At 44.5% G+C, this 18,566-nt stretch overlaps 1 protein-coding gene across 2 annotated transcripts in view; it reads right to left on the bottom strand.

Moving 5' to 3' along the window:
• Positions 1-18,566, bottom strand: part of KIAA1549 (KIAA1549 ortholog) — a 664,130-nt gene that overhangs the window by 11,807 nt on the left and 633,757 nt on the right. For both annotated transcript variants that reach the window (XM_069227988.1, XM_069227989.1), the window contains one exon: positions 18,405-18,565. In XM_069227988.1, coding sequence (XP_069084089.1) covers positions 18,405-18,565 — 161 coding nt within the window. The remainder of the gene's footprint in view (positions 1-18,404; position 18,566) is intronic.

Consider the following 18,566-nt stretch of genomic DNA (forward strand, 5'->3'; position numbering starts at 1 on the left):
GACACCCATTCGTGATCGACTAGATGCTGCCAACTGAGCTCATCTACTCTGTTATTCAGTGACCTCACCAGGTGGTTCAGAATCAGGAAAATGCCCTCACGCTCCTGCCAGTGCCAAAGGTACACAGCCTCCTGACACAGAACCCCATTTTGACCTACTTGTTGCTGCATTATTATGTTGGTAGAGTTGTCTGTGAATACCTGAACCAGCCTCCCCTTGATGGATGGCAGGGAAGCCTTCAACACCAAATAAATGGCTCATAGCTGCAATAGACTGAAATGGATTTGGGCTTCCGCTAGAGCCCAAAATCGTCTGATTTCCACCTGCACCAGATGACCTCCCCAAATTAGTATTCACACATCCATCACTGAGACACCTGACCACCTACCTGTTCACTAGCGAGTAGGAACATGGTTCGGGACAGATGCCCATCACAGCACACTGTTAAGTTTCCACCTATTTGACGGAGGCTTCAACCAGTGAAAATGCTCTGAAATGCTATTTTAAGAATTCCTTGATCCCTTGTTAAAGGAAAGCAAGGGGTCAGATGTGGTGTAGAATTTCTTTGGGAACACCATTCTTGGTTTCAAATGTAGAAGCAGTAAATTCAGGACCTCACCTGCCCCTTGAACCACAACCGCAAATGATGCACTCACGTCAAAAGGTGGTCCAAATGTAGAATCTGCTCATTTTAATGAGGGGGATAATCACCATCCTCAATCACACCGTCATCACCACCTCCCGCCTGGTGGTGTACACTATTCAGAACTGGAGTCAATAAAATAACAAAGCCTTTGTTTGAATGCCCGGCATGGTAGAGGTATTGGTTCAAAATAAGGTTGTATGACACCCATTTGCACTTTAGTAATATAATAGCATGAGATGGGGCTGAAGTCGGTATGGAATCCGATATCAGGACCAGAATCTCCTTCATTTGGCTATTATGATGTCAGCATCTTGGCCTCGTGCAATGTAGGCACTAGAGTAGGTGTTTGTACTTGAGTTGGTACTGGACCTGGAATGGGGGCCATTGGGTCATTCGGCGCAGTGTAAGGCCCCGCCAGTGGTAGCAGAACTAAAAGGCCCTGCGGATCCTTGAGGCCTAAACGAGAGTCAGAGGGAGCCAAAAAAACCACACAAAATCTGCAGCATCGCCTCTTCGATGTCCTTGATTTACTGTCATCGATAGCCCAGGAAACTCAGGCAGTATCAGGATCAGCTGGGTGATCGATTTCATATTCTGGGAGGACAATGGCTAACATTGTTACACCCTGTCACCTTCTCCTTGGACACGGATGAGCTTCACCATTTTGTGCTTTCTTTTAACTTTGACTTGGACTTACCAGAGAACTTCGACCATGAGGTGGACCAATTGCAAGAACTGCCCCAGAAGGTAGACTGGGCCTGCTACCTGAAGGAGTAGCTGGACCTACACAAAGGTTGCAACTTTTTCTGATGCTTGTTGACACAGATTCGCCTCCCAGTCCCGGATTGGCTTATTGTGCATAAGGGAAAACATTTTGCACAAGTTTGAGTAATGCACTACACCAAGACACCAGAGAGACACTGAGGGCCCATGAGCGACATATGTTCCCTGCAATCATGGCATGGCTTAATGTCAGACATTTTCGGAAGTGACAAAGTTCCCTAGTTTCTTATTTTTAGACACCAGAGGGTTAAACTTGAGAGTGGAGATCTACATCAGCTTTTGAAGACATGGAAAGTAAGGAACTGATGTCTTTACGCAAGGGTGCAGCCTATATGCAGCTCTGATCTGTCATTTCCTGGTACGTACATAACCAGTGTGAAGCCAAATGGTATGACTGGCATGCAGGAACATTGCTGAAAACGTTCTGATCCAGTCTGATGCTAGGGGAATATTCTAAAGTTGAGGAATCTGTTGACAGAAGCAGTCCTTCAAAATGAGCTTTTACTGTGTTAACTGAGGGGGGGTGGTCAGCCTTTAAGTGAAAAAAGGTGGTTGCAGTTGTAATCTACATTACTTTGAAACATGGCAGCCCTTTTGTAGATGGCCGAAAGAGGCAGAATTCTTATCTTGCCTTCTGAAATTTTTAGTACCGTTGATAGCTTCCAAAGAATGCAGTGACTTCTCTGTAGCACACTTTGGGTTTTCTAAGAAAGCTTTCAAGATCACACGCTCCTTTAAGTGAAAATCTATTGGCATAGTTATATGACTTTAGAATTGATGTGCAGTACAAGTGTGTCTTTATGAAATTTGAGGAACAGGTATAGCCTGATAATTCTCTGAGCAAAGGTCAATTCGAGCAGAACCACTACTTTCCAGGACAGGAATTTAATATCTGCTTTGTGAATAGGGGTACTTCATTAGCTAGCCAACCACATTGTTAAATTCCCACTTATTTGATGAAATCTTGCAGAGAACAGAGATTGACTGTCCACCAACCTACAGAACCTAGACTTGGACCATAAACTGACTTTAATAGATTTGTATCCGAGGCCAACTAGGCTATAGGAAGCAGATATGGTAGGACGTTGTGTGGCTTAGTCCACAGGCTGCAACCCTTCAGTCTGATACCAGGAGCAGAATCTTCTCAAATTGTTTATTGGAGACGCTCTTTCATGTGCAAAGATCTCCTGGGTGTCAGGAAAAATAACTAAATGAGAACTCCAGGTGCTCAGGAGACATGCCAATATACTGAGAGATGCTGGTTCATTCATGAGAATCTTCCCTTCATTTGAGATCAGCAGATCTGGATGTGCATCTACTGGCATAAGAGGGGCTTCCAAGATCTGGTGAAGGTTTGTGAACCAGTACTGACAGACTGGACAAGAGCTGTCAGAATCATGCCGTAGACTTCTCTCTTGTGCTTTGCATCACCCAAAGGAGGATGGAAGAGTATACACAAAGGTCTTAGGCCAGCAATTTAAAAAGGCATCCACCTGCAAGTCCAGTTGTCATTGTCTGCTTGTGAAAAGACAACCTCTCTTGTTGCTTGCAGTTTTGACCAGGTCCAAAGCTGAGCAATCCCGACTCAATGAAGAGTTGATCCAAATGGACGCAGTTTAGTTCCCAACTGAGGTTGGCGTTCGAGTGCAGCTGACAGAATCTGACCACAAAGTGCTGATTCTGAGGAGGTGCTCTGCAGTTATGGAAATGCTGTAGTTCACTGCAAAACCTTGTCCTTGTCTGCTGTTTTCTTTCAAGTACAAATACGGAGCTGACTTACCTTTCTTACAACACAGATTAAGTTTGCTAATCTTGGCAGGAAATATGGTGGCCCATCCCATAACTTCAAGATCTAGTACACCAATAAACTCCTTTTCTTCTTGGGACTAGTGTCACACTGCTCCCATCTCCAACAGAGGAGTACCCCAGTCCTCCATACGACTGTCATTGTTACATATTACACTGTCTTATGCTGAAATACAGAGCTACTGCAACGTTGATCCTCAACAGCCATTAGGTAAGTGCTGATGTGATTTAAGCTTGCTGTAGTTGTCGAATGATACAGCGATTTGGAACTGCTGAACATACATCTCCTCCTGGCAAAGATGCAAACACAAAAGTCAGAATAGGATGAGAGGGATGAATGAAGCAGGTATTTGATCAGGTGGATAGAGGCGCTCCCCAACTTCCAAACTTATCCTGGCAAGGTATGAAGTCTTTGAATTCTCTCCTGTGAAGGGGACACTTTTCCTGATCCTGTATCTGAAACTACACATAGGAACTGAACACAGGTAGATGGCTTCAGAGAGGATTTGTCTGAATTCAGCAACAAATTGTGAAAAAGAGTCAAACTCGTTTTCAAACTCCTCCACCATTTTTCAACAGCTAAAGTGTTTTTTAGCTGAAATCTTCTGGAATACATCTCTTCACTTTTTTTTTTTTAGCCACAATGGCAGCTCTCTGACAAATGCCCTACGTTTCGAGGGAATGGAGGGAAGAAGACTTAGAAAGACAAACACAATGTGCATTTCATAGGTCTTCTAGATTCTCACTTCACCACAAAATGCAAAATATGTTTTGAGATGCCATAGAGGCAACTCAAGGACAGGGAGAGATTTTGTCTCCGGTGAAGCAGAGAGAAGTAGGCCATTTAGCCTTGTGGTTCACCAGATTCACAGGGGTAAAATGAGGTGTCCCACTCGTCTTCCACCCCTTGTGTGACCAGGTGCCCTCACAGAATGAGCTTGGCATACCTACTCAACAAAGTCAACATTACATTCTGTGCAGAAGATACAGCATTTAGGATTAACGATAGAGACACTACAAGCTAAAGTTTCTCAAAAGTCAAAAAGAATGCCATTTATATGTCTGAGGTTTGTACCTCAGAAAGCAACACTAACCACATTAATTAGAAATGTGTCATCCATACTGGGAAGCGTGGCATTTCCCTTTTTTCTGGTACTCAATGTCAGACAATAAATGTGTCCACTGCAGGAATGCCTATAGGACCAGTGGTAGTGAAAGACAAGCGACTGAGGTAAATATAAGACTGACCAACTCAGTAAGTCTCTTGTATGGTGGTGCAACAGAATCAACATGTTATAGGAAGTTCCATTTCAGAAATCTTTTGATCCCATTTTCACTCGTCATAGATGCTTCATAGAAAGGTTAAAGTGATCACATTAGAGGGGGCGTGGAATACCGCCATCCAAGAGTGGTGTGTAGTTGCTGAGGATGTTCCCTCAAGCTCTAATAAAACTCTTATGTTGCAGACTCACGAGTGTCCCAGCCATCGTTAGAGGGGGCAAGCACTGAGCCCCTGTTGATCCCCGCAATGGATCAGAGACCCAACTCTGGGTGCCCGGAAGATGCTGCTTAGGTGGTATTGGAGGATTTGGAGTCTAAGCCTTAGGTGTGAATGCGCAAACTGGAGCTGAAGTACGGATGCGTAAGACCATGAACGCCGGTGCAGTGGACGGAAGCATGACATAGCGGGCCTATTACTGGTGGAGGTGATCAGCCCCTGTTTGTACTACAAAGCTCAGTTACTGCTAGTTGGGTGCTCCAACAGACTATGGATAACTTCACCATTGAGTATCTGTCCCTAAGACAACAAAAGGTGGTTTACAAAAAGAGGAAAAGAGAAGCCAAACAGAGCAAGCTCAGGTTTGACCACAAGAAACCTACTGGCTCACAATCAAGCCTTGAGTTCCCAACTGGAGCTCAGGACAATGGAGCTACGATTGACCAGAACGACACAGATATCAAATTGATCCTCCTCAACAAGAAGACAAGTTTATGGGCGATTGACACCAAAATTGGCCAAACAGCATGAATGGATATAATGAAAGATCAATTACTAGACAAACCTTGTGATCGACTAGATGAAGTGCAAAGGAGGCTCTCTGAACTAGAAGATGGCTCCCTGGACAGTAATAACAATGTGGCATCAAATCGAAAAGGCAATGGCTAGGATTGCTGCACAGAATAAAAACATTGACTCCTGAGATCAAGCCCAAACATTGTCTGCACAGCAGGCTCCCAGAATCAACCAACCTTGGTAAACCAGAGACATTTGTCAAAACTACTCCAGGTCCAACCTTTCTGAGCTTTTGGTGGTCGAGTGAGCACATAGTTCGCTTGGCCACAGGCCACCCCTGGGTTGCCCCCATCCCCGTCCCATAATTGCTAAACTACTGAACTACTGTGATCATAACAGTGCATTGAGACTAGCTACAGCATTAGGGCTCTCAGACATCCCTTTTCCTAGATTTCACAGAAGCAGTGCTGGGCTTTTGTGGAATTGAAGAATCTGCTGAAAGCTTACAATATCAAGTAGGCCATGCTGTACCCTGCAAGGCTTTGTATGCAGTATAAAGATGAGACACACATCTCTGGCAGCCCAAGAGTAGCATTGAAATTTATGACAACCATCCAAGCCGCTTGCACACCGATATTCGACAAGAAATGCACACTGAACTTCCTTGATCTCTCCACTTTAGCGCGGTTATGGCTAAGTATTATTTTAGTAGCAAATGTAGGACAAGGGACTGTTTACAGTAGACCCCGTAAGAGGCTGAGCAAACATCTTTTCCTGCAACATTCAAGTTGAAAACGTACTGCTGTGAAAATAGCAAGGCCCAACATCCAGCAAAAGACACTCCACAAAGAAGAAACATTAACTTAGGGCTAACTGATGCTGAAGTGTACTGTGGGTGACAAGTGCGAAAACAAAACAAAAATGCCAGCGAATGCCTTAAGAGAGAACACAGAGTGAGCTGGAAGGCAAGTGGTGCTGAAAGGTGTAATGGAAAGCTAAGGCTGGTTTGCGTGGAAGACGCATACGCAAACCCACAAACGTCACCGAGCAGAGGCAGAATTTAAGTACAAAGCAGAAACACCTGGATCCAGCCTGAGAAGCAGACTGTCCATGCTAGAAGTGAGGAGACGTGACCTTTTTGGATGGAAGTGGTCCTTGCTCATGGTCACATCCCTTTTTCAAAGTAAACTCAAGTCTCAAAGTTCTAAGGTTGTCAGATATTAGGTGTGCAGAAAACACTCTCGAAGTTGGTCCCCAGGACTCCAAGGCCCAGACTCCCTTGCTGCTCCCAGGGGGTGGGGACTCAAGCACTATTTACTGCAACATTTGCAACAGTGCAAGACGTGACTGGGCCAAGACCAGACCTGTCATAGCCTCAAGATATCGGGCTGGGCCGCCACTCTTGGCTTTGACTCTGAGATGTCATTCATTTGCCCCTTCAGGCACCATTGGGGAGATGGTACTAACAGTTATGGTTTTGCATGGTTGCCATGTCACTATTTTCTCATCTACACTGTTCTCATCTGGAATCTGACTGTTGTATACATTGTCTCATCGGAAGAAAACAACTCCCAAGTGCAATAAACTCCAATGTACCTAACAATACCACCTTAGACTCTTTCCTGGCCAGGGCCATGGGGGTCATTATGAAGGAGATTGACCTGGCTGAGATGCTTATCGCTTGAGTCAAGTGAGCGACCAATTACCATCGCAGACTGTAATAGGTCAATCACCACTTAGCCAATTGAGCCTTTTGAGAAGGAAACCAGCACCATATATAAATGAAACCATAGCAATTGTGGCCCCTTGGCCAAAAGAAAAAAAAAAAGGCTGAAACGCCTGAGTGGACAATATAATTGTACTAATACGGGCTTTACCAAGATATAGAAGAAGAGCTTGCACAATGTCTTGACCCAGTGTTCAGAGGATGATTCCATTAACCATATTTGGAATGTAATGGCAAGGAAATTTAAGGAAGTTGTAGAATCCTGCTTAGACCCTTTGGTGAAGAAGCTACATGGGTTAGAAATGGCAAATGAAAAAATTACGAACAAACAATTTTACTCTGATCCACTACTGAGGACCATCATATGCCAGGACTGTCCTGTATTCAACCAGCAGCTGAATGCTTGTAGCTCATACACTGAGAAAATAAATCCTAAATATATAGGAGAAGCTACTCCTTTCCCTAGTAGCAAACCACAAGGGGCAATTAATAGCTAGAACACCAAGTGTCATCAAGGGGAACCACCAGCCCAGCCCGTAGCAGCAAGGGGCTATTCTGATAAACTAACGAATAGGCCTGATTCGTGGGGCACAGGCAACATACATCCATGCTGTCAATTTAATCTCCCCCTCCAAAATGCTGCCCTTATGTGGTTATGACAAATGTCCCCACCTTGCCATCAGCCTTGGGAGAATCCAGAGAACAATTAAAAAAACAAAGTGTACCATTGGCTAACGAAGAGTGCAGATTTTCACCGTAGTGATTATAGCAATATACTTTTCATTCGAAGAGCGGAATGGATTCACCCTAGTGCCAAACAAATTAGGGGTGACTGTGTGGTCATCACTTTTAAACATTCATATTTGGCACACCGAGTAAATTCAAACAACCCAGCCAGGATTATGATTCCCAGTATCATTAACCTGCTTCCGTCAGGCTTTTTCTACAGGCATCTTTTACCCATCTGAAATCCTCCATCCCAGCCTATGCTGCATAAACGGGACCCAGCAGTATTTGCACGTCATGGTACCAAACTGATTTTCCACACTTAACAACCAGAACAAATTAGACTGACTGAACTACTCCTTTAGAGACAAGGAGACAAAACCCAACCGAGATTTCAAAACGGTTCAATCAGCCCAAATTCATCCTCGGGCAAGCTCCTGATTAACCTCGTGTGCTGGAATATCTTCGGTTTCAAGTTCAAGCAATTTAATAAAAAATGGCTAACATTTGTTGAAAAATATGATATTGGTATGTTTCAGGAAACTTGGTCTACTGAGGACATTGATTAGGATAGATAAGAAGGTTTCTGCATCCCTGCAACACTCCACCTGTGGCTGAGCTGGGTGTGGGTGGGGGGAGGGCTTACTCACCATGGTTCGAAACTTAGGGGTGCTCAAGGCTTTCAACCACTATGGAATTAAAGTCCTCTGGGGTTCTACTCCCAAATACTTTTCATTTTTACCTTAATTTTTAAAATTCCATTAACACGCAGAATAAGGATATAGATATTCATACTCTTTTTCATGTCATAACTATTTTAAGGAACAGATCTCTTAGTTTTAAATGATGTTAATGTTATTTTGGCGGGTCGGGGGAGGAGGGTTAGCACCAAAATTGGAAACAATGTTACCTGAAGTAATCCCTTCCTAATCTGGGATAAGGTGTTAAACACTTCATAAGACAATAGAAGGGGAATCAAATTCTATAGATATTTGTTAGAAATTGGTAACCTGAATATGCAGATACCTTGGGGGATGAGTCAAATCACAGGGCTACCTTTGTAGGCTGGGGCAAGGCACAGGTATACATTTTCTTTTTTATCTCAAAGTGCATGAATGAGCTAGCCTATTCTGGAGGGGACAATAGAATACTGAATGAGTGATCACAATCCATATGAGCTTTAAATGTACTTGCCATCAGGCACAGAACTGCCTGTTGAAAAAAGGATTAAGGACCTGGAGAGCACTGACAAAGGACTAAGACTGAAATGGAGGGGAGTCCATTACCAAACCGTCCTACCTTCAACTATCAGCATAAATCTTGATTTATTGTTTAAAACACTCGACCATTCCCCTTTTCTTATTATGGAGGCCCCCTCTAAGCTTAAGAATTTCATTCTCAACTCTGAAACCCAGTTCAAAACTACTGTAGGAAGGGCACCACTTTTGTAGGCGAATGCTAAGACTCTTGCCATCAAGTTCACATTTTTGAACACAAGAAGCTGGGGCTTCCATATATTGATGATTGTATCAAGCTTGCCCTGCTCCTCCTTTGGGAATTAAGCAGACTCGCATGAATCGTATTGTCATCACTGACTTCCTAGCATGCGACCGGGGCCTTGAAATTCAATAAGAGAGATACATTAAGGATATCATGAAATCCTGGGTGGACCAGAACTGTTTATTTCCTCACATTTGATAATTAATGCAGATGCAGTAGGGGTAAAACAAAGGTTCTATGTTATTCTGTGGGGCGAATTGAGAAAAGGGTGAACTTAAAAAAATCCCACTGTCAGGGACTATGTCATGGCTCATACTATAGTGGCATGAAACCTTACTTAGAGTTTGAGAAAGACATGTTAACCAAATTGTGTTTATGTACTACTAGGAGTAACCAGCGCTTTCCCCTTGGTCTATATGACTCAGTGTCTGTTTTAATCTGCCCTTCCCATGAAGTCTCCACCCAGACTCTGGTGCACTTTATCTTTTTCTGTAAATATGATGTGTCTCTTACGCGTACATATTTATTGCAGATTTTTAAACAAACCTTTTTTTTTTTTTTTTTTTTTTTTTTTTTTTAAATCAGCACAAACCTTGACTTTACTTTTTTTAAAGATGTTGACTAGCCCCTTGGTGTGTTTTGTTGTTGGGAGTTTTTTAAAGAACTATTTGTTTGCGCAACTCAATGAACTTTTAAAAGCTGTCATATTTATTTTATTAATTTGTTTCAATTTGTAATAAATGGCTTTTTTGTTCGTGTTTTATGATTGTCTTGAAGTAATCAAATAAAACTCACTGATTGATTCATTGATTGGGTAGGGTTTTTGAGACTTGGGCCTAAATCATCTACTTTACCCTGCTCAGAGGGAGGAAAAAATAGGTCTAGAACAATCAAGCGGTTAAGTTAATTTTTGACTATAGCTGGATAAAAAGTGAAATAAAATATTCAGATAGGCTGTTGAAAAAAATGATTGGAAAGAACTTAGTTAAAAAAATTATTATACAAAAACACTTGCTTTATGAAAGTGTGTCAGGATATTGTAGTATTTATGAATGCTACTGGTGATGTCATAATGGAGAACTTTTCTTTTCAATTAGCAATTTGTGTGTGTAGAAAGGGAGCTGCTTCCATTAGAAAAGTAAAATTAAATAACAAAATAAATATTTTTAAAAATCTAGAAGAGTAAAATATTTTGAAAGGTAAAGCTGGTGTGCCAGGATATTTAACATGAAGATGAAAGCTAAAGATTTTCTTAATTTCCAAGTCAATCAGCCACTTCTCATCTGTTTTTTGCCCTCATTCTTGTGTTTTCACAGAAGAAATCTTAAACACTATTTGAGTAAGACCCGGGTCAGGGATGAGTTGTTCATTAACAAAATATAGACATTTGCATGGAGTACTAGAGGCAGATAAGCAGATATCTCTAAATCCACATGCTGTAAATTGCACTGAGAACATTTTCTTCTTGGTCATCAAGATACCGTAAGTGCACTGAATTTTGGTACTTTAACTATCGCCACCAAATTCTGCTATACTGGAGTGTCTTCATGACCCTGTCACACAATGATTAAAACTTAATCGAGCTGATCGCTAGATCCCCTACATAGGGACAGATCTGTGTTCTTAATGACTGAGAAGCCGATGTGAAGGCCGTGGCAACATTTTGGAGTAAATGATTAATAACGAAAGACATGGAAGGAACAAGTTACTTACCTGTAACTGTAGTTCTCCAGTATTGGAAACTTTCATAGATTCACATGCTGGAATCAGGATAGTAAGCAGTGAATAACACATTTTCAACATGCATACAGGGAGTGCAGAATTATTAGGCAAGTTGTATTTTTGAGGATTAATGTTATTATTGAACAACAACCATGTTCTCAATGAACCCAAAAAACTCATTAATATCAAAGCTGAATATTTTTGGAAGTAGTTTTTAGTTAGTTTTTAGTTTTAGCTATGTTAGGGGGATATCTGTGTGTGCAGGTGACTATTACTGTGCATAATTATTAGGCAACTTAACAAAAAAAAATATATACCCATTTCAATTATTTATTATTACCAGTGAAACCAATATAACATCTCAACATTCACAAATATACATTTCTGACATTCAAAAACAAAAACAAATCAGTGACCAATATAGCCACCTTTCTTTGCAAGTACACTCAAAAGCCTGCCATCCATGGATTCTGTCAGTGTTTTGATCTGTTCACCATCAACATTGCGTGCAGCAGCAACCACAGCCTCCCAGACACTGTTCAGAGAGGTGTACTGTTTTCCCTCCTTGTAAATCTCACATTTGATGATGGACCACAGGTTCTCAATGGGGTTCAGATCAGGTGAACAAGGAGTCCATGTCATTAGATTTCCTTCTTTTATACCCTTTCTTGCCAGCCACGCTGTGGAGTACTTGGACGCGTGTGATGGAGCATTGTCCTGCATGAAAATCATGTTTTTCTTGAAGGATGCAGACTTCTTCCTGTACCACTGCTTGAAGAAGGTGTCTTCCAGGAACTGGCAGTAGGACTGGGAGTTGAGCTTGACTCCATCCTCAACCCGAAAAGGCCCCACAAGCTCATCTTTGATGATACCAGCCCAAACCAGTACTCCACCTCCACCTTGCTGGCATCTGAGTCGGACTGGAGCTCTCTGCCCTTTACCAATCCAGCCACGGGCCCATCCATCTGGCCCATCAAGACTCACTCTCATTTCATCAGTCCATAAAACCTTAGAAAAATCAGTCTTGAGATATTTATTGGCCCAGTCTTGACGTTTCAGCTTGTGTGTCTTGTTGAGTGGTGGTCGTCTTTCAGCCTTTCTTACCTTGGCCATGTCTCTGAGTATTGCACACCTTGTGCTTTTGGGCACTCCAGTGATGTTGCAGCTCTGAAATATGGCCAAACTGGTGGCAAGTGGCATCGTGGCAGCTGCACGCTTGACTTTTCTCAGTTCATGGGCAGTTATTTTGCGCCTTGGTTTTTCCACACGCTTCTTGCGACCCTGTTGACTATTTTGAATGAAACGCTTGATTGTTCGATGATCACGCTTCAGAAGCTTTGCAATTTTAAGAGTGCTGCATCCCTCTGCAAGATATCTCACTATTTTTGACTTTTCGGAGCCTGTCAAGTCCTTCTTTTGACCCATTTTGCCAAAGGAAAGGAAGTTGCCTAATAATTATGCACACCTGATATAGGGTGTTGATGTCATTAGACCACACCCCTTCTCATTACAGAGATGCACATCACCTAATATGCTTAATTGGTAGTAGGCTTTCGAGCCTATACAGCTTGGAGTAAGACAACATGCATAAAGAGGATGATGTGGTCAAAATACTCATTTGCCTAATAATTCTGCACTCCCTGTATTAGTAACACAGCACTGTGAAATGTGAACTGGCATGACAATATGTACATACACTGTCTTTACGATCTACAGCCCAGGGAGTAGAAAATAATTACTTTAAAAGAAAATGTGAGATAATACAAAATAAGCGGATGGAGGGAAGGAATTGTCTAGCTCACCTTCATTGGAACAGGTTTCTAAGGACCGCTTGCCCGACGGCTGCATCCCAAAGTGACTCTGTGTCCAAGAAATAATGCTGCATGAAGGTGTGAGTTGTCCTCCATGTCGCAGTCCGACAGATGTCTTGAATTGACACACCTGCAAACAGCGCACAGGACGCAGATATACCTCTGGTAGAATGCACCCTCACACTTGTTTGCAATGGTCTACCTGCCTTCTGATGACAGAAGACGATTGCGTCCTTAATCCATCTGGAAATTGTTTTGTCACAGAGTGCCCTTTCCTAGCGGCGCTGAAAGCTTTAAATAACTGATTGGACTGTCGAAATGACTTTGTTCTGTCCAGATAGAACTTTATGCACCTCTTAAGGTCGAGTGAATGCAGGGTCCTTTCTGTAGTAGTTTGATGGTTCGGGAACAAAGATCTTAACACCACTGGTTTATTTATTCACCAACTCTGCGTGCCGAAGTAAGGGCGAGAAGGAGAGCCACCTTCCAAGTGACGTTACTTGATGTCTGCTCTGTGGATAGGCTCAAAAGGCTCATTCATGGGCTGGCCAAGGACGACGTTAAGTTGCCATGCCGGAGGTGGAGGCTTCACTGAAGGAAACGATCTGGTATTCTGTAGGCCTGGGACATGTTCCGCTGTTATGTGGATTGAGTGGTGAATGCACCATTTCCAGAAGGTTTGCGCCTCTCGAGAGAGTGGGCAGTAACGCGTTACTCCTTGGTTGTTGAGGTAGTGCAATTGTGGTGGTATTGTCTGTTCTGACAAGCACTGCTGACCCTCGAATGCTCGGGAGGAAGGCTTGCAAGGCATAATAGACCGCTCTCAGCTCAAGAAGGTTGATGTGGAAAAGATGGTGAGAAGGGGGCCACTTGCTGCTCACCCAAAGGTCTTGAAGGCATGAACCCCATCCGGCGAGTGATGCTTCTGTTACAATCATTGGAGGAATCCGTGGCAAGAAGTTGAGTCCTTTTGAAATGTTTTCGGGAATTGTCCACCAATCGAGAGAGTGGACCATGTGCGGTGTTATGAGGTCTATGTCCTCGAAGGATCCTTGCACCTGCGTCCATTGTTTGTCCAGCTCCTCTTGAATTAGATGCATACGCAGCCGGCAGTAGGGAATGAGGCTTATGCATGACGACATCATGCCTAGTAAGGGACTTGTACTGCCGAACTTAAAGACACCTTTTTCTTTGGAATCGCTTTGCTAGGGAGATTAACTTGGTTTGTCTGTCCAGCGTTGGATAGGCTTTGGCCTGTTGCGTGTCTAATATAGCCCCTGGGAAGGCTAACTGAGTGGACGGTTGAAGGAACGATTTTTCCTTGTTTAGTGTAAGGCCCAAGTCCTTGAAAAGATACGGAGTCGCCCTGACTGACTTTCGTGCTGTCTGGACACCTGGAGCTTTCATTAGCCAGTCGTCGAGATAAGGAAAAACCTGGTGCTTCTTTCTCCTTAGGTAGGCTGCCACTGGGGCCAGACATTTGGTGAAGATTCGTGGTGCTGAACGTAGCCCAAAGGGAAGGACCTTGAACTGGACGTGTTTGCTGTTGACCACAAATCTCAGGTACTTTCTGTGTAGTGGATGAATGGAAATATGAAGGTCTAGAGACGCCATGAAGTCTGCTCTGTTTAGAAGCTGGAGGATGTCTTGCAGGGTGACCATCCAAAATGTTTATTTATTGAGGTACTTGTTCAGCTCCCGCAAATCCAGGATTGGCCTCCATAAGTGAGATTTCTTTCGAATGAGAAAGAAGCGGGAGTAGAAACCCTTCCCTCTCTGGGAATATGGAACGGCCTCTATGACCCCTTTCTTTAGCATGGTTGTTACCTCCAAGCGGAGTAGACAAAGATGTTTTTGTCGGGTCTGGGATGGAGGCATTGATGGAGGAATGTGAATGAATTCCAATAGGTGCCCGAATCGGATTACATCCAGCACCCACTTGTCCTTCGTTATTTGTTGCCAGCGTTGGATATGATTCTTTAAGATTCCGTGGAAAATTGTAGGAGAAGAGTGAAGAGGAACTGGGGGTAGGTAGTCACTGCCTACGTGCAGACTCCTTAGATTGTCACCCCGACTTGTTCTTGTGGTAGGGCCTGGTGTAAGCTGCGGGAGGCAGTTGCCTCGGTTGGTATTGTGGCATAGAAGGCTGGAATGTGGAGGAGTAGGATGGATACTTATAATGCAGGTATCCTCTGCGAAAGGAAGGCTGACCTCTGCCCCTGGCTCCTCGAAAGGGCACTTTTCTGTATTGTAGAGTGCCTAATGATCTTGCCGTCTCCATATCCGATTTAATAGTCTGAAGAGCGTCAACATGCTTCCCAAAAAAGCGCGTCCCTGTCATATGGAAGATCCAGAATCTTTGTCTGCACTTCGGTGCGAAAGTTAGTGGCTTTGAGCCAACCCTGACACCTGAAGACATCTGACCCAGTAAGTAGTCTGAAGCCCATTGCTGCTATATCAAGCGCACAATCAATGATCTCTGCCGAAGATCGTTGGTCCTCTATGAGCACCTTTTTTTGCTTCTGTTTGGCACCCTCCGAAAGCTCTTCTAAGGATTAGGACATGTCTGACCAGAACTGCCGATCATATCTACCAAGTAGAGCAAGAGAATTGACCACCCTTACTACAATAGCGGACATTGAGGAAAAACGCTTGCCGATGTTATCTAAGCGTCTCCTGGTGTTGTCAACAGTGTAGAGGGGTTTCTGAAGCGACGTTGGGTGGCTTGTGAAATCACGGAGTCTGGCTTCGGGTGGCCTGAGAGGCAAGTAGAAGCATCATCAGTGTGCTTATATTTTTTGTCCAGCCTCAGCAGCACTGCAGGGACCGATGCCGGATACTGCATTATCTTCAAGCCCTGGCTCCAAACATGATCTATTATTGGTATAGCCCTGACCGTCTTTCTGTGGGGGTCCTTAAAACCGTAGAGAAAGCAATCCTGCTGAGTTGCGGGCATCGGAAGATCAAACCGTGTGGCTGCACGCTCAAGTAGGTTATGGAAGCTACCTGTGTCTTCAGGTGGGGACTCTACTACAGGTGCCATAGGAGATGCAGGCGCTGGTATCATATAATCATCCCACTCGTCATTCCCAGTCTGTATTTCTCCTTCCTCTGCATCCTCATCAGAGGAGACTTGCTGCATTGGTGTAGAAAGTGTAGAATGCTGTGGCCTTGGCGTAGGTGTATGATGTGTCTGTTGAAACTGGGGAGTTGTTGATAGAGCCGGAAGTATTGGTTGTTGAACCGATGAAGGCTTTGACGGAAAACGTTCCTTATAGTCCGCCAACATTGCTTGCAAGTCTGAAACATGCCCGGGGGGAAGACCTACCCGCCCCGGCTGTTGCTGCTCATAACAACTTTGGTCATAGTATGAACCATCGTCATCTGAATACTTCTGGCATTTAACTCTTAACTGGGAAGGGCTGCTGGCCACTCCAAAAATACCTTCTTCGTCAGAGTCATCGTCATCTAATAGGTGCGAAGATAAAAGGCTGGAAACCTTGCTAGGGGACATTACTGAGGGCGTCAAATGATACTTCTTCACCCTTCTGTGTGCAGCCTGGTCCGTTGACGAGAACAGGGTCAAGGAACATGGTCTCTGCACTTTTATTGTGATCTTCATCGCCGACGAGAGATGAGATGCCTCCGACAGATCGACTGTCAGCGGCGGTGGAAGCGTTGACGGTTGGAGTGTCGTTGACAGCGGGATTGTCGTTGACGAAGCGGTCGTCTGTGGAAGCAGCGTCGACGAGGCCGTAGTTGGCGGGGTTATCGCCAATAGGTGTTCCGTCGATGGAAGCGTCAACGGTATCAGCGCCGACGAGGTAAGTCTTATTGAAGAAGAGTGTTGCGAAGGTGAAGAGATAGGGCGTGCCGTCGACGAGGATGAGCAGACTGTCGACGAAGTAGCCGGTTGCTGCCACTGACACAGAAGGTGTGGTGATGGTGGATGTCGTCATCAAGGCATGATCCTGTCGACGGCGCAGAAACTGGCTTCTTGAAGGTATGTTTTACGTTGAATGGTGGTGTTGATAGGTCAGAGAGGGGCTTCTTTTTAGATTTTAAATCTGAAGCTTTAGATTTAATCCTTGAAGGGATACCATTTTTTGGTGACACTTCAGCAGATTTTTTGAAGGCGTTTCTGGGTTTTTCTTCTAAAGAAACCTCAGCTTGTCTCTTCACAGGTGTTTTTACCACAGAAACAGAGGTACTGTCCTCATCAGAAAATGGATTGTCTCTGGATTTCAGTTTTTGTAGCCAGATTAGAAGGCGACCGTCTCTGTCCTTTAGGGGGTGATTCTGACCCTGGCGGTCTGAGACCGCCAGGGCTAGTATGACTGAAAGCACCGCCAACAGGCTGGCGGTGCTTTTTTCCCCATTCTGACCGCGGCGGTAAAGCCGCGGTCGGACCGCCGGGGCCGGCGGTTTTCCGCCATTTCTGCCCCTGCGGCGATAATCCACCAGGGCAGCGCTGCCCTGGGGATTATGACCCCCTTACCGCCAGCCTGTTTCTGGCGGTTTTCACTGCCAGGAAGAGGCTGGCGGTAAGGGGTGTCCAGGGGCCCCTGGGGGCCCCTGCACTGCCCATGCTACTGGGCCGCTGGCCGGGGCCTAACAGGGCCCCGGCCAGCTTTTTACTGTCTGCCTAGCAGACAGTGAAAAGCGCGACGGGTGCAACTGCACCCGTCGCACGACCGCAACACCGCCGGCTCTATTCCGAGCCGGCTTCTGTGTTGCGGCCTCATTCCCGCCAGCCCAGCGGGAATGTCGGAATGGGGGCCGCGTGAGTGACCCCCTTAGTGTTTTAGTAGAAAAGGTCCTACATACCTTACAGTCTCTAGGTTTATGGCTAGGATGGAGACAATATATGCAGTCCATATGCTGGTCATCGACATGCAGCCTTTTCTTCATGCATGTAGCACAGGCTCCAAAAAGCCCTTTCTTAGGTGTCACTGACACGGTAGTCAGGTTGACCCACCTTGAATAAGTTCTAAAGAGAAAAAAGAATCCAAATGTCTTCAGAAAGGATTTCTGAGAAAAAAAAACTGAGCAGAGCTCAAGGGAGACTCCTTAGCATGACGTGCTGTGGAAAATCTGAGGGAAATCAGTTCCTCACAGGAGGGTTCTAGAGGGTGGTGTGAGCTGATTGATTGTCTTTTAAGTTTGGTCCTTTTTTACAAAACGACTGTATATGTTTCTAAGTTAGAGGCCTAGTGCTTTTTGAGCTTTATAACCAATTGAGCATGGTTTTTTGTATTGCACCGGGGACTCCCAACTTGACAACGGGGAATGATTCAAGCATTTGAATCTATAAAAGTTCCAATACTGGAGTAACCCCCTGTGCACTTGCACTTGTCTACAGTTCCTATCTGACAATCTATCCGGTTTGTGAATGGTATTCATCACAGGGACAGACTACTGATATCAGACAACCTGCAGACCAGCAACTTAAGCAGAAGAAAGGAATGGGTGTGTATTAGCCATATGTGTCCATTGTAAGTAAAACTCCGCCTGATACCACAGAGCCTGTCCTTCTTATGAATTGTGTGCCATCTATAAGCGGTTCCGTTATTATTAAGTCATAGATTGCATTCAAAACAACCACCAAACTGGCTTAAAAAAGTGAAGAAATTCAGAGTGCAGAAATTTAGCCGAAAGACAGGTACTCACTTTGTCTCTGCTTTGTGGGAAGTCCTCTTCCAGTTGATAGGAGGGCCAACTTGGTACTCCCGGCTGATTGTGTCCTGTCCTGCCGATGGGGAGCTCCGAGATCTGGGCTCCTAGTCTGCTTGCAATTCCCACCTGAGTGAGGTGCTGGATCTGAGCCGGACC

The sequence above is a fragment of the Pleurodeles waltl genome, chromosome 4_1, assembly GCF_031143425.1.
Source record: "Pleurodeles waltl isolate 20211129_DDA chromosome 4_1, aPleWal1.hap1.20221129, whole genome shotgun sequence".
Classification (NCBI taxonomy): Eukaryota; Metazoa; Chordata; class Amphibia; order Caudata; family Salamandridae; genus Pleurodeles; species Pleurodeles waltl.